Source organism: Malaclemys terrapin, chromosome 2 (genome assembly GCF_027887155.1).
Source record: "Malaclemys terrapin pileata isolate rMalTer1 chromosome 2, rMalTer1.hap1, whole genome shotgun sequence".
NCBI lineage: Eukaryota > Metazoa > Chordata > Testudines > Emydidae > Malaclemys > Malaclemys terrapin.
In genome coordinates this window covers 17,490,055-17,504,838 of record NC_071506.1, presented here as the reverse complement: position 1 = coordinate 17,504,838, position 14,784 = coordinate 17,490,055, and the positions used below count along the sequence as shown (strand labels likewise).

The following is a 14,784-nucleotide window of genomic DNA, read 5'->3' as shown; positions in this document are numbered from 1 at the left end:
TCAGGGCTGCACTGTCCTCTGGGTTTCTGTGCCTTGGGGAGAGCCAACAGCTTCAGGGGGCACCTACACTGAACACTGTCCCAACATTTTCCACAGGAGTTCGTCCTGGACTATATCTCGCTGCTGAGGGTGACCTGGGAAGCAAGGGAGGGTCTTCGACTGCAATGTGGCTTCCTCCCTGGCCCATATGCAGCTTGCCTGTGTGCAGCAATGGTCCCCCCGCCCCTCGCGGCACAGTGGCGCGGACGTGTTAGCCTGGCTGGGACAAGGACCATGGTGGCTCTCCCGATAAACCTGCACAAGCGCATTGCACATGTTCTGGATGAGACATTCGAGGAGATTACCGAGGCCGATTACCGCGATGTGATAAACCACATCAGTGCACTATTCCACATCTAGGCATGCATGCCTAACCCTCCTCTCCCAAAGAGCCCGCACTGAAAAAATTCCTTCCCGAAAATAAAAACGCTTACCGGGAACCTGCTCTTCTGTTTGTCCTCCACCAAATATCGATCGCTGCGACTGGCTACCTTCCTCCTGGCTTGAGAAGAGCTCCTGGCTGCATTGCTCCAGGGATTCTGGGGTGTCTCCATCCGACCCACCACCCTCACTCCCGTTTTCCTCCTCCTCCTCCTCCCCCTTCCCACCGGCTCTGAAGTGTCCATGGTGGTGCTCGGAGTGGAGGTGGAGTTAACCCCAAGTATTGCATCCAGCTCTTTGTAGAATCGGCAGGTCGTGGGGGGAGCACCCGAGCGGCTGTTTGTGTCGCGGGCTTTGCGCTAGGCACTCCGCAGCTCCTTCACTTTAATCCTGCACTGCAGGGCGTCCCGGTCATGGCCCCTTTCCATCATGTCCTTTGATACCTTCCCGAAGGTATCGTGATTCCTACGGCTGGAGTGCAGCTGGGACTGGACAGCTTCCTCCCCCCAAATACTGATAAGGTCCAGCAACTCGCCATTGCTCCATGCTGGGGCTCGCTTGGCGCGTGGAGGCATGGTCACCTGGAAAGATTCGCTGATAGCACTCCACACCACGCCGGGCTGAGCAAACAGGAAGGGGATTTTTAAAATTCCCGGGGAATGTAAAGGGTGGGTCACATGGTTGGTTACCTGAGGCCAGGGCAGTAGAGTTTGAACTGATGACCAGAGTGGCTAGAACAGGCATTGTGGGATACTGCCGAATACTTCTGGAGGCCAGTCACAGCGCATTGGGCGGCCACACTGGTGCCGCAGCGCTGCAGCGGCTGCGCAATACTCGCTATTCCTCTCGGGGAGGTGGAGTACATGCAGTGCTGCAACCACGGAGATACAGCGCTGCAAATGCCTTGCCAGTGTGGACGGGGAGTGAGTTACAGCGCTGGGGCGGCTTTACAGTGCTGTAACTCGCAAGTGTAGCCAAGGCCTATATAATCAGATCTGCTTTATAAAGAACAAGGTTGTATTTAAACATTTTTTCTGAAATCACCCTCACTGCATTCTTATCTTAATGACTGTTGACACTAAACAGAGAGTAGTTCTTCCTGGTCTTTGTTGTGGAAGGGTGATATGTTTGAATGAAAGGTAACAATGAGGTGCAGAGAATGAGAATAACTTTGTGTAGTCAACAAGGTAATAATAAGAGTTTGGCACTTACATAATACCTTTGGCATGAAGTTCTCAAAGCACTTTGCAAAAACATTAATTATTTACCCTTACAGCACCCTGGAAGATGCATTTATATGTATGTTTGTAAATGGAGATATGGAGAGATAAAGAGACTTGTCAAGGTCACACACACAGCATGACAGTGGCAAATTCAGGAGTGGAACCCAGAAATCTTGATTCCCAGTCCCTGCTTGGAGTGTGCACGAGATACCAATACCTCCCATACAAGACCACAAATGTCTATCATAATAAATTAGACTTGATACATATTGGAATGACCTCCCCCGCCCCAGCGCCACATCGCCCTGCCGAAACAACTCCCCCGAGCGCCGCGCCGCCCTGCCGAAACAACTCCCCCGAGTGCCGCGCCGCCGTCCCAAAACACCCCCCTGAGCGCCGCGCCATCCTGCCGAAACAAGTCCCGTGAGCGCCGCGCTGCCCTGCCGAAACACCCCCCCCGAGCACCGCGCCGCCCTGCCAAAACACCACCCCTGAGCGCCGCACCGCCCTGCCGAAACAACCCCTCCGAGCGCCGCGCCGCCCTGCCAAAACACCCCGAGCGCTGCACTGCCCTGCCGAAACACACCCCCTCTGAGCGCCGCGCCGGCCTGCCAAAACAAGCCCCCCGAGCTCCGCGCCGCCCTGCCGAAACAACCCCCCCGAGCGCTGCACTGCCCTCCCGAAACACCCCCCAAGCGCCGCGCTGCCCTGCCGAAACACCCCCCGAGCGCCGCGCCGCCCTGCTGAAACACCCCCCGAGTGCCGCGCTGCTGAAACAACCCCCCCAAGTACCGTGCCGCCCTGCCGAAACACCCCGAGCACTGCGCCACCCTGCCCCGCCAAAACAACCCCCCTGAGCGCTGCGCCGCCCTGCCAAAACACCCTCCCCCCCCCGAGCACCGCACCGCCGAAACAAAAACAAAACAAAAAAACATCGAGCGCCGCCTGGGCGAACCAAAAAAAAAAATAATAATAATACCCCGAGCGCCGCCCTGCCGAAACAAAACAAACAAACAAACAAAAAACTCCAAGCGCCCCCCCGCCACCTCAAGATTGGCCGCCCCTCACAAGGTGCCACCCCAAGCACGTGCTTGGTTGGCTGGTGCCTGGAGCTGGCCTTGCTTCAGAGCTGGGCAGCTGGAGAGTGGCAACTTTTGGCCAGGCGCCCAGCTCTGAAGGTGGCACCCAGGGGTGGCTCCAGGCACCAGCACACCAAGTGCGTGCCTGGGACGGCAAGCTGCAGGGGGTGGCCTGCCAGTCACCATGAGGGCGGCAGTCAGGCTGCCTTCAGCGGCATGTCTGCGGGAGGTCCGCCAGTCCCGCGGCTTTGGTGGCAATTCGGCGGCGGGTACACCGAAGGCGCAGGACCGGCGGACCTCCCTCAGGCATGCCGCCGAATCCGTGTTACCAGCGGACCTCCCGCAGGCATGCCGCCGAAAGCCTCCTGACTGCCGTGCTTGGGGCGGCAAAATACATAGAGCCGCCCCTGCTCTGAAGACAGCGCAGAAGTAAAGGTGGCAATTCTATGACTGCCCTAAAATAACCTTGCCACCCCCTGCAACTCCCTTTTGGGTCAAGACCCCCAGTTTGAGAAATGCTGGTCTCCCCCGTGAAATCTGTATAGTATAGGGTAAAAACACACAAAGGACCAGATTTCATGGGGGGAGACCAGATTTCATGGTCCATGATGCATTTTTGATGGCCATAAATTTGGTAGGGCCCTATACATAAGACAAAGACAATCACATACGATATAGATCTTCTTCATTTGTTTGAGTAACAGAGATGGGAAAACAAATAGTTGTTTCTTTAATTAATCTCTTTGTTGCACATTTAAGGTAGACAGTATTTTATAAATAATTTTCCACGCTATGTCTCTTATTCATGGAAAGACTTACCAAATGATTATTAATTATTTGTGCGTGGTTGTGCCTCCAGGCCCCAGTCATGGATCAACACAGAACAAAGAGATAGTGCCTGCCCTGAAGAACTGACCACCTAAGTAAATCAGCAGAGATTGGAGAAAAGAGGAATAATAATGTGTCGGTGATGCAAATCTTTTCTAACAATATGAACTAGGATATCTCTGTAAATACTCTCTAAGGTGCCACAAGGACTCCTAGTTGTTTTTGTGTAAATACTGCAGTTCTCTCTCTCTCTCTCTCTCTCTCTCTCCGCCCTTGTTTAGAAAAATCAGAAATATTCTTGGTGAAATCCTGGCCCAATTAGAGGCTCCCATTGATTTAGTAAATTGGGATTGTACCCTCTAACTCCAAGAGGACTATGCATTTAGAAACAATGTAGGGTGTCTAAGGAAAAGAACATACTTTGGCATATGAAGTTGTAAAACAATGGGAAAAAATCAGGTAAAAAATCAAAAATTGCAGTAGATACAATGATCAAATCATGAAACTCACGTTCACTTTGCATTCAGATTCATAATTCGAAACTGGTAGAAAATATTAATTAAATTAATACTAAGAGCACCAGGATGAGAAGACAAACAAATAAAGCCCCAAATCCTCTGGATTATGTGCAAGGGATGCAGTTTTTTTGCAGTAGCTGATAAAATGGCTGTTGCTGCACTTAAATGCTTCAGTGGTTTCTCAGAATGCCTCACTGCAGTAGTGGTTAATTAAACTACTCAGCAGCCCTCCTCTCAATTATTAAAAACAATCAGTCTGGAAGCACCTAGAGAATAATAGTGTTATAAGGAATAGCCAGCATAGATTTGTCAAGAACAAAAGGACTGCAGTAACTCAGACAGTGGTTATGGGCTGGGTGAATGAGGGTCTGCAAAGATTATGATGGTCCTTCTGGCCTTAAAGTCTGAGTCTTTCCTGCTAGGCTAACTGTGTGAAACCCTGCAGCAGGAGAAGCTGGCAAATGAAATGCCAATGAAATTCAAGGACTTCTTAAAATAGTTGCTTATAAACAAAACTTGCATGATGCAAAGTTATTGTGAAAGCAGGTGACAGTATGGTTCTGTAATTTGCATTGTGCAACATGGTATTGGCTTCTTTGTTTGCTCTCTTGTAGTTTAGGCAGCAGCACAGCAGCAGCATCAGATACAGATTCAGGTGTTTATAAAGATAAGATTGACATAATTTATTCCAAATGACTGAAATCAGAGCAAACCAATACATGGCAGAATGAGCAGGTTTCCAAGCATAAATCAGTGCTTTAACCTGGAATGTACTTGTAACGTTTTGTAGAAATGCTGAGTAATCGTGCTGGTTTTCCTCGGTAAAAATCAATCCTAGACTCCGATCCAAAGCTCACTGAAGTCAATGGGAGTCTTTCCATTAACCTCAATGGGCTTTAATTAGGTCCCTATGCAAACTGCTGAGTGCCTTCCATTCATTCAGCACCTAGCAAGACCCCTTTGGGCATGGCTCCAAGTTATGCTGAATGCCAGCACATCAATGGGTATTGGGAGTGTTAGCATCTCTCTGGTTCAGGTCCTACACGCCAGACTGATCACGTTTACTCCTGGCTTACAGCAGTGTAACTGAGATTGGAATCGATCTGTAAATGTTCAAGTATACATTGTACAAATAAATTATATATTTTGCATATGTGCCCCTGGCACTGGGCTAGATTGTAATATTACAGTCTGCCCTGAGTAGGTAGCTATACTGAACCAGGAGCAGACCAAATAACTCAGAGAACCATGCTCTCCTGGTCTGGAAACAAGTTACTTCACCCCATTCCATACAACAGCTTACCCCAATGTGTGCCTTGCCAACTACTCTTGTAGCAATGGGTGAAGAGCCCAAACTCCTCCCACCCCAGGGCCTCCTCTCCTCCCACTTGCTTACAGGGGGAAGTATCAGTTGAATAGCTGCAGCTATTCCTCCTTCCAGGCCATGGCCCGATTCACAGGCTGGCAGGCAAGAATACAGGAGTGAGTATGGGGATGCTACCCTCCTTTAATCTCTTGCATATCTGAAAAAGGTCCGTGCCAACCCAATCCATTCATGATCAATAACTACCTTGGTGCACTATGCTAGCAGGCAAGTGGTTTTTGTTGGAAGTTGCTATTTTGGCCAAACCAGCACATCCCCATGTTTTGATCATGGGGGAAAAATCATCATCCAAGCGATTTTGACAATATTCTATCAAAATGATCATACTAACCTCCACTGAAGGCAAGTGCACTAGTCTGCTGTTGTCTGAAACTCAGTGATAAAACTCAGTGATAAAAACAGGATTCATCCATGTTCCTGCTTGGATTACTCCATTTCTGATGAACTCTCAAAATGCAATTAATCATCAAATTGTAAATATGACTAATGCATTTGTCCTATGTAGCACATTATTGCAGCTGCTCCAGAGAAAAGTATATCCAGTTCTAATCTAATTATGCTTTGACCCACTGATACCCGTTGGGATATAAAAAGAAACAAGTTCATAATCCAATCTAAAAAAATACAATCAGTTTATAAGTCACCCCAGGTAAAAAATGGCAGTAAAACTTGACAGTAAATTGTGCTATGAAGGAGGCTTTAGGGCTAAAGAGTGAAACAGTTTAATCGTTTTTCGACTTGCAAATTCAAATTGGTCTTTAAAACTATTTTAGACTAAAATATTTTAAAGGATACTGCCAAGGTATTTGGCAAAATTCCCACACTGATATCAACAATAAATTATTGGAAATAATGAAGGTAAAATGTGTTTACAAAATCTTTTAGCCCTGTTACACATGTATACTAGTTTGGTATTGTAAGGTTGCCATTTGTTATCTTTTTTTTATAACTCTGAAACATGTCTGGAAAAAAACCAACCCATATAAATCTAAAGAACTGCATAGCCTCTGCAAAGAGATTTATTAAGAGAAGGATCAAATTTCAGGTGTAACTAATCTTAGTAGTGTTCCTTAACTCTTTTTAAAAGCCCTGTTTAATGTACATAATTTAGACTTGATCCTCCAAGTCATCAGTTTGAGTAGCTATTTCTCACATGGGTAGGCTCATTGTCTTAGGTGAGCAATGGTTGCAGGTGTGGAGCATAAAAATCCAGTTTATATATATGGCTTACATGATTATCTTGCAGCCTGTCAGAATTCGTATCTATGGCATCATCTGCCTGTATTGTATATTAATATAAAATGCAGTGAATTGTTTATTCTCTATATTCCTGATGCAGATAATTTACTCTTTATATTTTGTAATCCAATAGAGGAAAATACAATCATAAATACAATACAAACAGACACTCTCTGGGAATTCATTTATAGGAATGTCTGCAGCAAACTTCACCGAAGCTGACCGAATAAAATAAAAAGCATATAAAAATGAGAGTTATGTTTTTAGTGAGGTAAGGACTTTGAGGCTGATCTTGCAATCCTTACTCAGGGAAAATTCGTAGGGAAGTCAACAAAAGCTTTGCCTTCACCAGGTACTACGGGATCAGACCCTCTTTGTGGGCTTTCAACATTGCCTGTACAGTTCTCAGCACTCCCAACTGGAAGTCAATGGAAGATGAGAATTCTCAGAATCTTCCAAGAGGTGCTGGGCATCTTGAAGAACTGGGCCTGAGTAGATCTAATTTTGTTTTCTTCATATCATTTCTCATTGCACTTCTCTCTCTTTTCCTCCCCTCCTCTCCTTTCCCCCTGGAAGTGCTATAAATAAATCATAGATTAAATAATATTTTGGAAAAGCAGTGGAGGAAAATTCACATAACCTCTTGAAAATGACTACTGGAGAAAATGGTGAACTGTGGGCAATATTTATATGCATTAAAATGTGTGCCTTCAATAACAAAAACCACAGCTACCCCAAAAGGCAAGCTCTGTGCGTCTGAAGTTCAATATTACTGAAGACTTTCAGCTGCATCTGAGTATATGCTTCTCAATAACAAATTTAATTAATTAGGATAAAGAGAAAACAGGACACATGCTATTTGACTTCCCTCTTATACCACTATAACTTCATTATTTTGATGGAGTTACTCCTGATTTACACCAGTATGAGTAAGAAAAGAATCAGACCCATTATCCACATGGATACTACTGGATAAGCTAATGAACTAGCTACGCTATAGACCATGCTATTGTATTCAGTACTCTATGCAATATTTTCCCTGCATGAAATCCCCATTGAAGTCAATGGAAAAACTTCTAATTCCACAAAAACTCAGAATTTCACCTTCTGTCTTTTCCATCGTTCCTGGCATATTTTAATTCATGTAGCTGGTCTAATGTAGGTACCTACACACCTTCCTGTCTATCCAGATGGCTAAATTATTACAGCTTCCATAACATTATTAGAGAAACAACATGGGTGAGGTAATATCTTTTATTTTTATTTTATCTTTTATTGTCTCAACTGCCTTGTCTCGCTAATATCCTGGGACCAACACAGCTGCAACAACACTACATGTAATATTATTAGATAGTCACGGGTCAGAGAATCTGATGTTTACAACCTGGGTAAAATAAACCATATGATAAAAGAGACAGTTTTATCTGGAAGATCAGGATAGCTGAATTCTCCTACAGACTTAATGTACGACCTTGGGCAAGTCATTTAAACTATCTGCACCTATCTGTAAAATAATATTGACAGTGTTATGGGGCTTAAATCATGAATAATTTTAAAATGCTTTGAAAGCCTCAGAGGGAAATGGCTATAACAGTGCAAAGCGACCCTTTGGGCTGTATCTTCCCATGTGAGTGTACAGAGCCTTGTATATTGTGGACATGATAAGAATAACAATACGAGTTATTCTAAACTACATGATAGGGCAGCCATCATGTCACCACGACTTTATAATGTGCTGCCCCTATGCAATGAATATTGTTTAATGGTTTCCTGTTCCTTCACTTTACCATGCAAGAAATCAATACAGTGTACAAGGTAGATAATGTGATTTGAATTACAATTCATTGTCTTAGTGCAGTACCTGATTGCGTCTTAGTGCAGTACTAGAAAACTTATTCTAAACTATGCCTTATCATGTAGACAACAGGTCCAATTCTGTGGGGGTACTGAGCACATCCAACTCTCATTTACTTCACAGGAGCTGAGGGCGTTCAGTGCCTTGCAGGAGTTTCTAAGCACCTGGCGGGATCGTGCCCACCATTTGGACTGGCAGAGTGAAAGCCTATGGAATATCAAATTAAGCTGGGAGATGAGAGAAGCTGCTATTGGAAGTAACAAGAAACCACAAGAGGGAGCCAAATGAAAATGTTCTACATCCAAAAATAAAAAGGCAAAGGATGTTCAGCACCAAAAGCCAGAGGAGAGCGCCCAGTGTCAATAGAGGTCACACGCCTGCCAGCTGCTGGCTTTACTTACTGTTCTATTCCTCCTCCACTTGAATACAAGATCAGAAAATAAAATAGTCTGAACTATGTATTCTCTGAAACATTTTTTTTGATGGGGGGGGGGAGGGAGAGCTATAATATTCGTATATATCTCTATATTCCCTTAAATCAGGAGAATGCTTAGTGGGGGGACAAAGGGGGTGGAAAGAAAAAGAGAAGAAAGAAGAAAAAAAAGTGAAATGTCAAATAAATGTTAATATCCTTTCCACTGGCAGGGAGGTGGAGGATCAGGTCAAATCAAATATTCTAGTGGAGAAAAAAGTGCTGAAGCAATTTATAATTTGATAGTTTAAATAACTGGGTCTGTTAAGGTGTAAAACAGCACCCACGTAAGGAATAGTGTGGAGAATATTACCCGGTTCTATATCTTTAGTTCATAAAGACAATCATATAGCAAGTAGTTTATCATTTTGCACGGTTCAATAGCATTTCATTCATATAACTGGCTAGGTATTGTGCTATCAAATAGAAGGGATAATTGGTATCTCTCCCAAGTCTATGTTATGAATGTTATAGTATGAAATGTCTATGTTATGAATGACTCCCCTTCCCCCCAAAAAGATCAATTAGCTGCACTGAAATGCATGAAGCAGATTATACAGTATTACTCACAACAAAAAAAGATCATGGAAGTATATTTCTGTAAGTGTAACTGGATCGGGAATTTTTGAAAACGTGCCATAGACTATTATTTTGATTGTTATAAATACTCCTTTTTGTAATATGTTTAATTTTATGCAGCAAAGACTTTACAGTACAGCACAACTAGTTCATATTCTAACAGCTAATGCCAAGTAAGACACTCCTGTATCTAAATCATAAAGAGCCTTGACATTAACAAGCAAAGGCAGCCAATCAGACCAGCGGTTACAGTAAATGAGTGCAATCAGAAATAAAGCAAGGCTCCTAAAGGTGCACACAGTGACCATCAGGTCAAGGATAAATAAATGAAATGGAGTAGCTGTAGTACTAAAGGACATAAGCAGAATCAACTGGCTGCCATGAGACCGGTTTGAGGCATCTGATTGCCAGGAGACCCATCTAGTCAAAACTCCTAGTGTAAGAATGTGCACACCTTCTACTTGCATGTCTCTTACAGTCATGTGGCAACAACAGCAGAAGACACAAATGAGGCTAGATACTTTCTCCAAATAAGAAAAATGACACTATTTTTGTGCTTTCCTCTGGCTGAAAACTCCCCCCTTGCCTCCCCTTTCCACTTTAGTCAGTCACGTTTACATGATAATCTGATCTGAAATACTGGGAGCACGGAACCATGACATTCTAGAAAGGGGAAAAGGAGCATCTAAATGACTGAGTTCTGCATTGCTGCCCAGTGAGTGGGAGAAAAAAGCTTAGCAAAATGTCAGATTTCTCAGTTTCACAGGGATGTTGCAATTTTTAGTACATTAGTGTTTGTAAAGTGATTTTGAAATTGTAGGACAAAGAGGGCTATGGGAGTGCTAAGTAATATTAGTCCTTAATTTACTCTCTCTATCCTTCCTTCCTGCCCCTACGCAGTTAACATTTTCAGAACCGAGCCCCCGTTCGTGCCCGAGCTTGTCCCACAAGGGGTCTGTCAGCCAGAAAACAGCACACACAACCTCCACCAGGCAATAAACTCCCTGTCCTAAGTGAGTCCTTCAAAGTGCCCAGTGCACTTCTGTTTGACCCAGGGAGACCCACCTCTACCAGCAAACCAATGTTGGGTGGTTTGACTGTTTGGATGGCTGCCTAAGAACTGGATCCAAAGCCCTTTGAATTCAGTGGGAGTCTTTCCATTATTTCAATGGGCTTCCGCTCTGAGCCTCAGATGTTTCATTGCACATGAGGAGAGGTTAACTTTACAGCTTGGAAAAGCAGCTGCTAAGGGGGGATATGATAGAGTTCTATAAAATCATGAATGGTGGAGAGAAAGTAAATAAGGAAGTGTTATTTACTCCTTCACATAGCACAAGAACTAGGGGTCACCCAATGAAATTAATAGGCAGCAGGTTTAAAACAAAGAAAAGGAAGCCCTTCTTCATGCAACACACAGTCAACCTGTGGAACTCATTGCCAGGGGATGTTGTGAAGGCCAAAACTATAACAGGATACAAAAAAGAATTAGATAAGTTCATGGAGGATAGGTCCGTCAACGGCTGTTAGCCAAGAGTCTCTGTGCGTCTCTAGCCTCTGACTGACAAAAGCTGGGACTGTACAACACGGAATGGATCACTCAATAACGGCCCTGTTCTGTTCATTCCCTCTGAAACACCTGACCCTGACCACTGTCAGAGGACAGGATACTGGGCTAGATGGACGATTGGTCTGACCCAATATGGCCATTCTTATGTTCTTATAGAAAAGAAAGTAATTAATAACATTGCACACTTTTCTACAACACTTTCCACGCCAGCATCTCAAAGTGCTCCACACACCCAACACCCCTGGGAGGTAGGGTATAATTTTGAGAGTGAGGAAACCAAAAGGCACAAACAAGTGAAGTGATTTGCTATAGATCAGAGCACAGCTGGGAAGAGGCATCAGCATGACTGCCTCCCAGTCCCTGTGCTTTAACTACTGGCTCAGCGCTTGAACCGAGGAGGGGAGAAGTGACAGGGTGCCCCAACTCCCCCCCCTCTCTCCCCAAAAAAGTGTTTCAAGGGGCAGCAGTGAGATATGTGGGGGGAGGGGCGGAATTCAGCAAACCCACTTCTACATCCCCCTTGCCCTAATTCAGGCGCTTAAACCAGACCATGCTCCCTCTCCTAGGGGGCTTTCCTACTTCAACCAATGTCTCTTATCTTTGTCCTTCTCCTCCCAGTGACACACATTTCAATGACTAAAGAAAGCAAGGGCTATTATACCCCCCCAGCAAATCCTGGGGCAGAAGTGCAGGCTGGCTGCCACGTTATGAAGAGGTACCTGGTTGAGGGAAATCACTGCCAGCCTAGGGATGACCAGTTGCATGACGAGCTGCAGGAGGGAGGTCACCAGCCCAGCCAGGATGGCCCAGGTGAGGGGCAGTGGAAGCATGCTGTAGGTGGCAAAGAGGGTGAAGAGCACGTAGCCGATCCCGTCGCCCAGAAGGCCACAGCCCAGGCCAGCGGCCAAGATCTGTGTGGCCATGGCCACCCAAGTCACCACCCCGCTGTACTGCAGGTAGGTGTAGGAGGTCGTGTCCTTCCTGACCACCACTAAGGCACAGATCACCACCTCGATGCCGGTGAAGAAGCCCAGCAGGATGCCCTTGATGGGGTCCATGGGGGCCGAGGCCAGGGTCAGGTGGAGCAGCAGCAAAGTCAGCTTGGTCAGCACGTCCAAGATGTTCATGACCACCTGGGACTTGCGCCGCTGGCCCAGGAAGTAGCGCTGGTAGAGGCGCTCCAGGTCCCGGGACTTGAAGGCGTTGCGCAGCGTGGGGAAGATGACCCCGCGGTAGGTGTAGCCCCAGCTGAGGAAGAAGTCGGAGTTGCTGGGGGCGCAGTCGAGGTGCAGGAAGCCCAGGTCCCCGCTGCTGCTGGTGCGCTCCGGGAAGACTTTGGTGCCCCCGTTGTTGTGGCGCTCGGACGGGCGCCGCGGGGGGTAGGGGTGGTGGTTGGGGCAGCAGGAGTCCTGCGAGCCCAGGGCTTTGCCCCCGCTGCTGCTCCCGCCGCTGCTGCTGCTCTGCTCCTGAATGAAGCGCTGCTCGGTGATGTGGCGCACCGCGGTCTGCCACAGCAGGCGCTGGGGTCTGGCGCGGCCGCCGCAGGGGGGGGTCCTGTTGATGGTGTACAGCTCCTCGCTGTCGCTCAGGCACCGCACCTCGGAGAGCTCCATGGCGGCTGGGGGGCAGAGGCGGGGGAGGAGCGGGAGGGGGTGTTGGGGTGGGCGAGTGTCACATCGAGAGGCGGGCGGTTAGCGGAGGGTGGCAGGGCCGGGTCGCCCCATGCCTGGCGCGCCGGCCGCTTCTGGCAGAGCCGGGTTGGTCCCCTGCTGCATGCCGCGAGTCCGGGCTGGTTTATTGCACAGGGCTGGGCGGGGGAGGGAAGCGGGCTGGTTGGCTCTGCCGCCGGTTGGTTTTTAGCAGGTGCAGCCACGCCGCTGTGATGTCTGGCTTGGCACCGCGCAGCGCAGGGAGGAGGAGGAGGAGAGGCCCATGGACCGGCAAAGTGCTCCCCCCCTCCCGCCCCCAGGCTCAGCGAGGCAACGTCCCAGGGACGGAGCAGCCTTGGTCCCATCCAGGGACCAGCTGCTGGGGCACGGAGCGGTGCAACATGCACCCCCAGAGTCTGCAGCCCCGGCGGTCCGACCGGGCAGCTCAGCCCCCCCCCCGGGGGGCAGCTGTTACTCTCCCCGGGATTCGGGGCGCGGGGGACTCATTGACCCGCTGTCATCCCGAAGGCGCCGCTCCGCAGAAGCCATCCGGGCACGAGCGAGAGGAGAACCAAACAACCCAGCAAGGTCTTTGCCGAGGTCACTCGTGAAACCTAGAAGTGGGGGCCAGGCAGCCCCGGGGCACGGGACGGGCAGGGCAATGCGCGGTGCCGCATCCCTGGCTGGGCGGCAGCAGCGGCATCCTCCCGGGCGGGCTGGCAGAGAGCGGTTGCGAAAGGCAACTCCAGCCCAGCGGGACTTGGTTCTTTTTCTCCTGCGAGCGGCGACTTGCAGCAGCACATGTCCGGCTGGGGGGGCCGCTCTGGGTTACGGGGCTCCCTCCCCAGTGGAGAGACTAGGACCGGGAGCCATCGCGGGGCATTGAACAAAGCCAACCAAACTCTCAGAGCCCCGCGAGGAGCACCTCGGAGCGCGGGTTGTTTCCTCGGGACTTCCAGGCGAGCCTCCGAGCCTCCATTGGCCCCGCCACTTCCCGCGGGGCCGGGGACAGAGGCGTGACCGGGCGCCTTCAGTTCCAGCTGCCCTCAGTGGTGACTGGGGCAGCCGCGGTCCAGGTGTGGCACCCGGCCGGGAGAGAGCAGGGCGGGAGTTTTCTCGCTCTGAAAAGTGTTGGCGGCCGCGTGGACGAGGCTGAAAAACTCATGAGCTCTCGGTGCCCCTGGGCTTAATCCAGATCCCGTCCTTGCCGGCGGAGGTTAGCACGAGCCCTGCAGCGAGCGCGGCTCCCCTGGGCAGGCGGCAGGGTGAGCAGGGAGTGGAGTGATTCTCGCTGGCCGGCATTAGCAGCAGCGGCGCGGAGAGCATTAGCGCCCAGGATAGACAGGATTAGCGGAGTAAAGACCTGCTGCGGTGGCCGGGGCTGCCGCTGCTGCTCCAGCTGCTCCTGGAAGAGGCAGGCAGAGCCCTGCACGGTCAGCTGATGCCCAGTGACGTCAGGCCCTAGTCTATTGCGCTCCCCTTCTGTCCAGTGAAAGCAGAACCATCCCCAGTGTAGAGGCTGCAAGTCAGGACCTGCCCTGGATTGGCTCGGCTCGGCTCGGTTTAGAGGCGCCGTGGAAGCCAGCCACTGACTCTCTTTGGCACTGAAGGGACTGAACTGAAGTGTTAAGTGCTGACAATGGAGGGGGGAAAAGATCAAGAGAACCAGCCCCATCCTCCCCCCTTCCTCCCCCCAAGAGCCTGCAGTGTAAAGAACAGGCACAGAGAAATCAGCATGCACCGGGAAAGCCAGAGGTGGGTAGGACTTAGTGACTTCTGCTTCCCCTCCTCATTCTTAAACTCACTTCTGGTGGACATCATATAGAATAAATAGGTTTTAGGAAGGATGTCAATGACTAGTTATTATTTGTATTACAACAGCCATCCAGAGTATCCACACACTCTGCACAGACTCAAGTTTGAGCCCAAATACCCCTTATCCTCACACACACATCTTGCTGACTCAGGTCA

At 48.7% G+C, this 14,784-nt stretch overlaps 1 protein-coding gene across 3 annotated transcripts in view; it reads right to left on the bottom strand.

Moving 5' to 3' along the window:
* ADCY8 (adenylate cyclase 8) overlaps window positions 1-13,084 on the bottom strand; it is a 174,997-nt gene extending 161,913 nt beyond the window's left edge. For 2 of the 3 annotated variants that reach the window (XM_054021078.1, XM_054021077.1), the window contains exon 1: window positions 11,884-13,083. In XM_054021078.1, coding sequence (XP_053877053.1) covers window positions 11,884-12,777 — 894 coding nt within the window. In that variant the 5' untranslated portion in view covers window positions 12,778-13,083. Of the gene's footprint in view, window positions 1-11,883 lie in introns of all 3 variants that reach the window. The other variant, XM_054021076.1, reaches the window with a different exon arrangement.
* Between the last annotated feature and the right edge of the window lie 1,700 nt (window positions 13,085-14,784).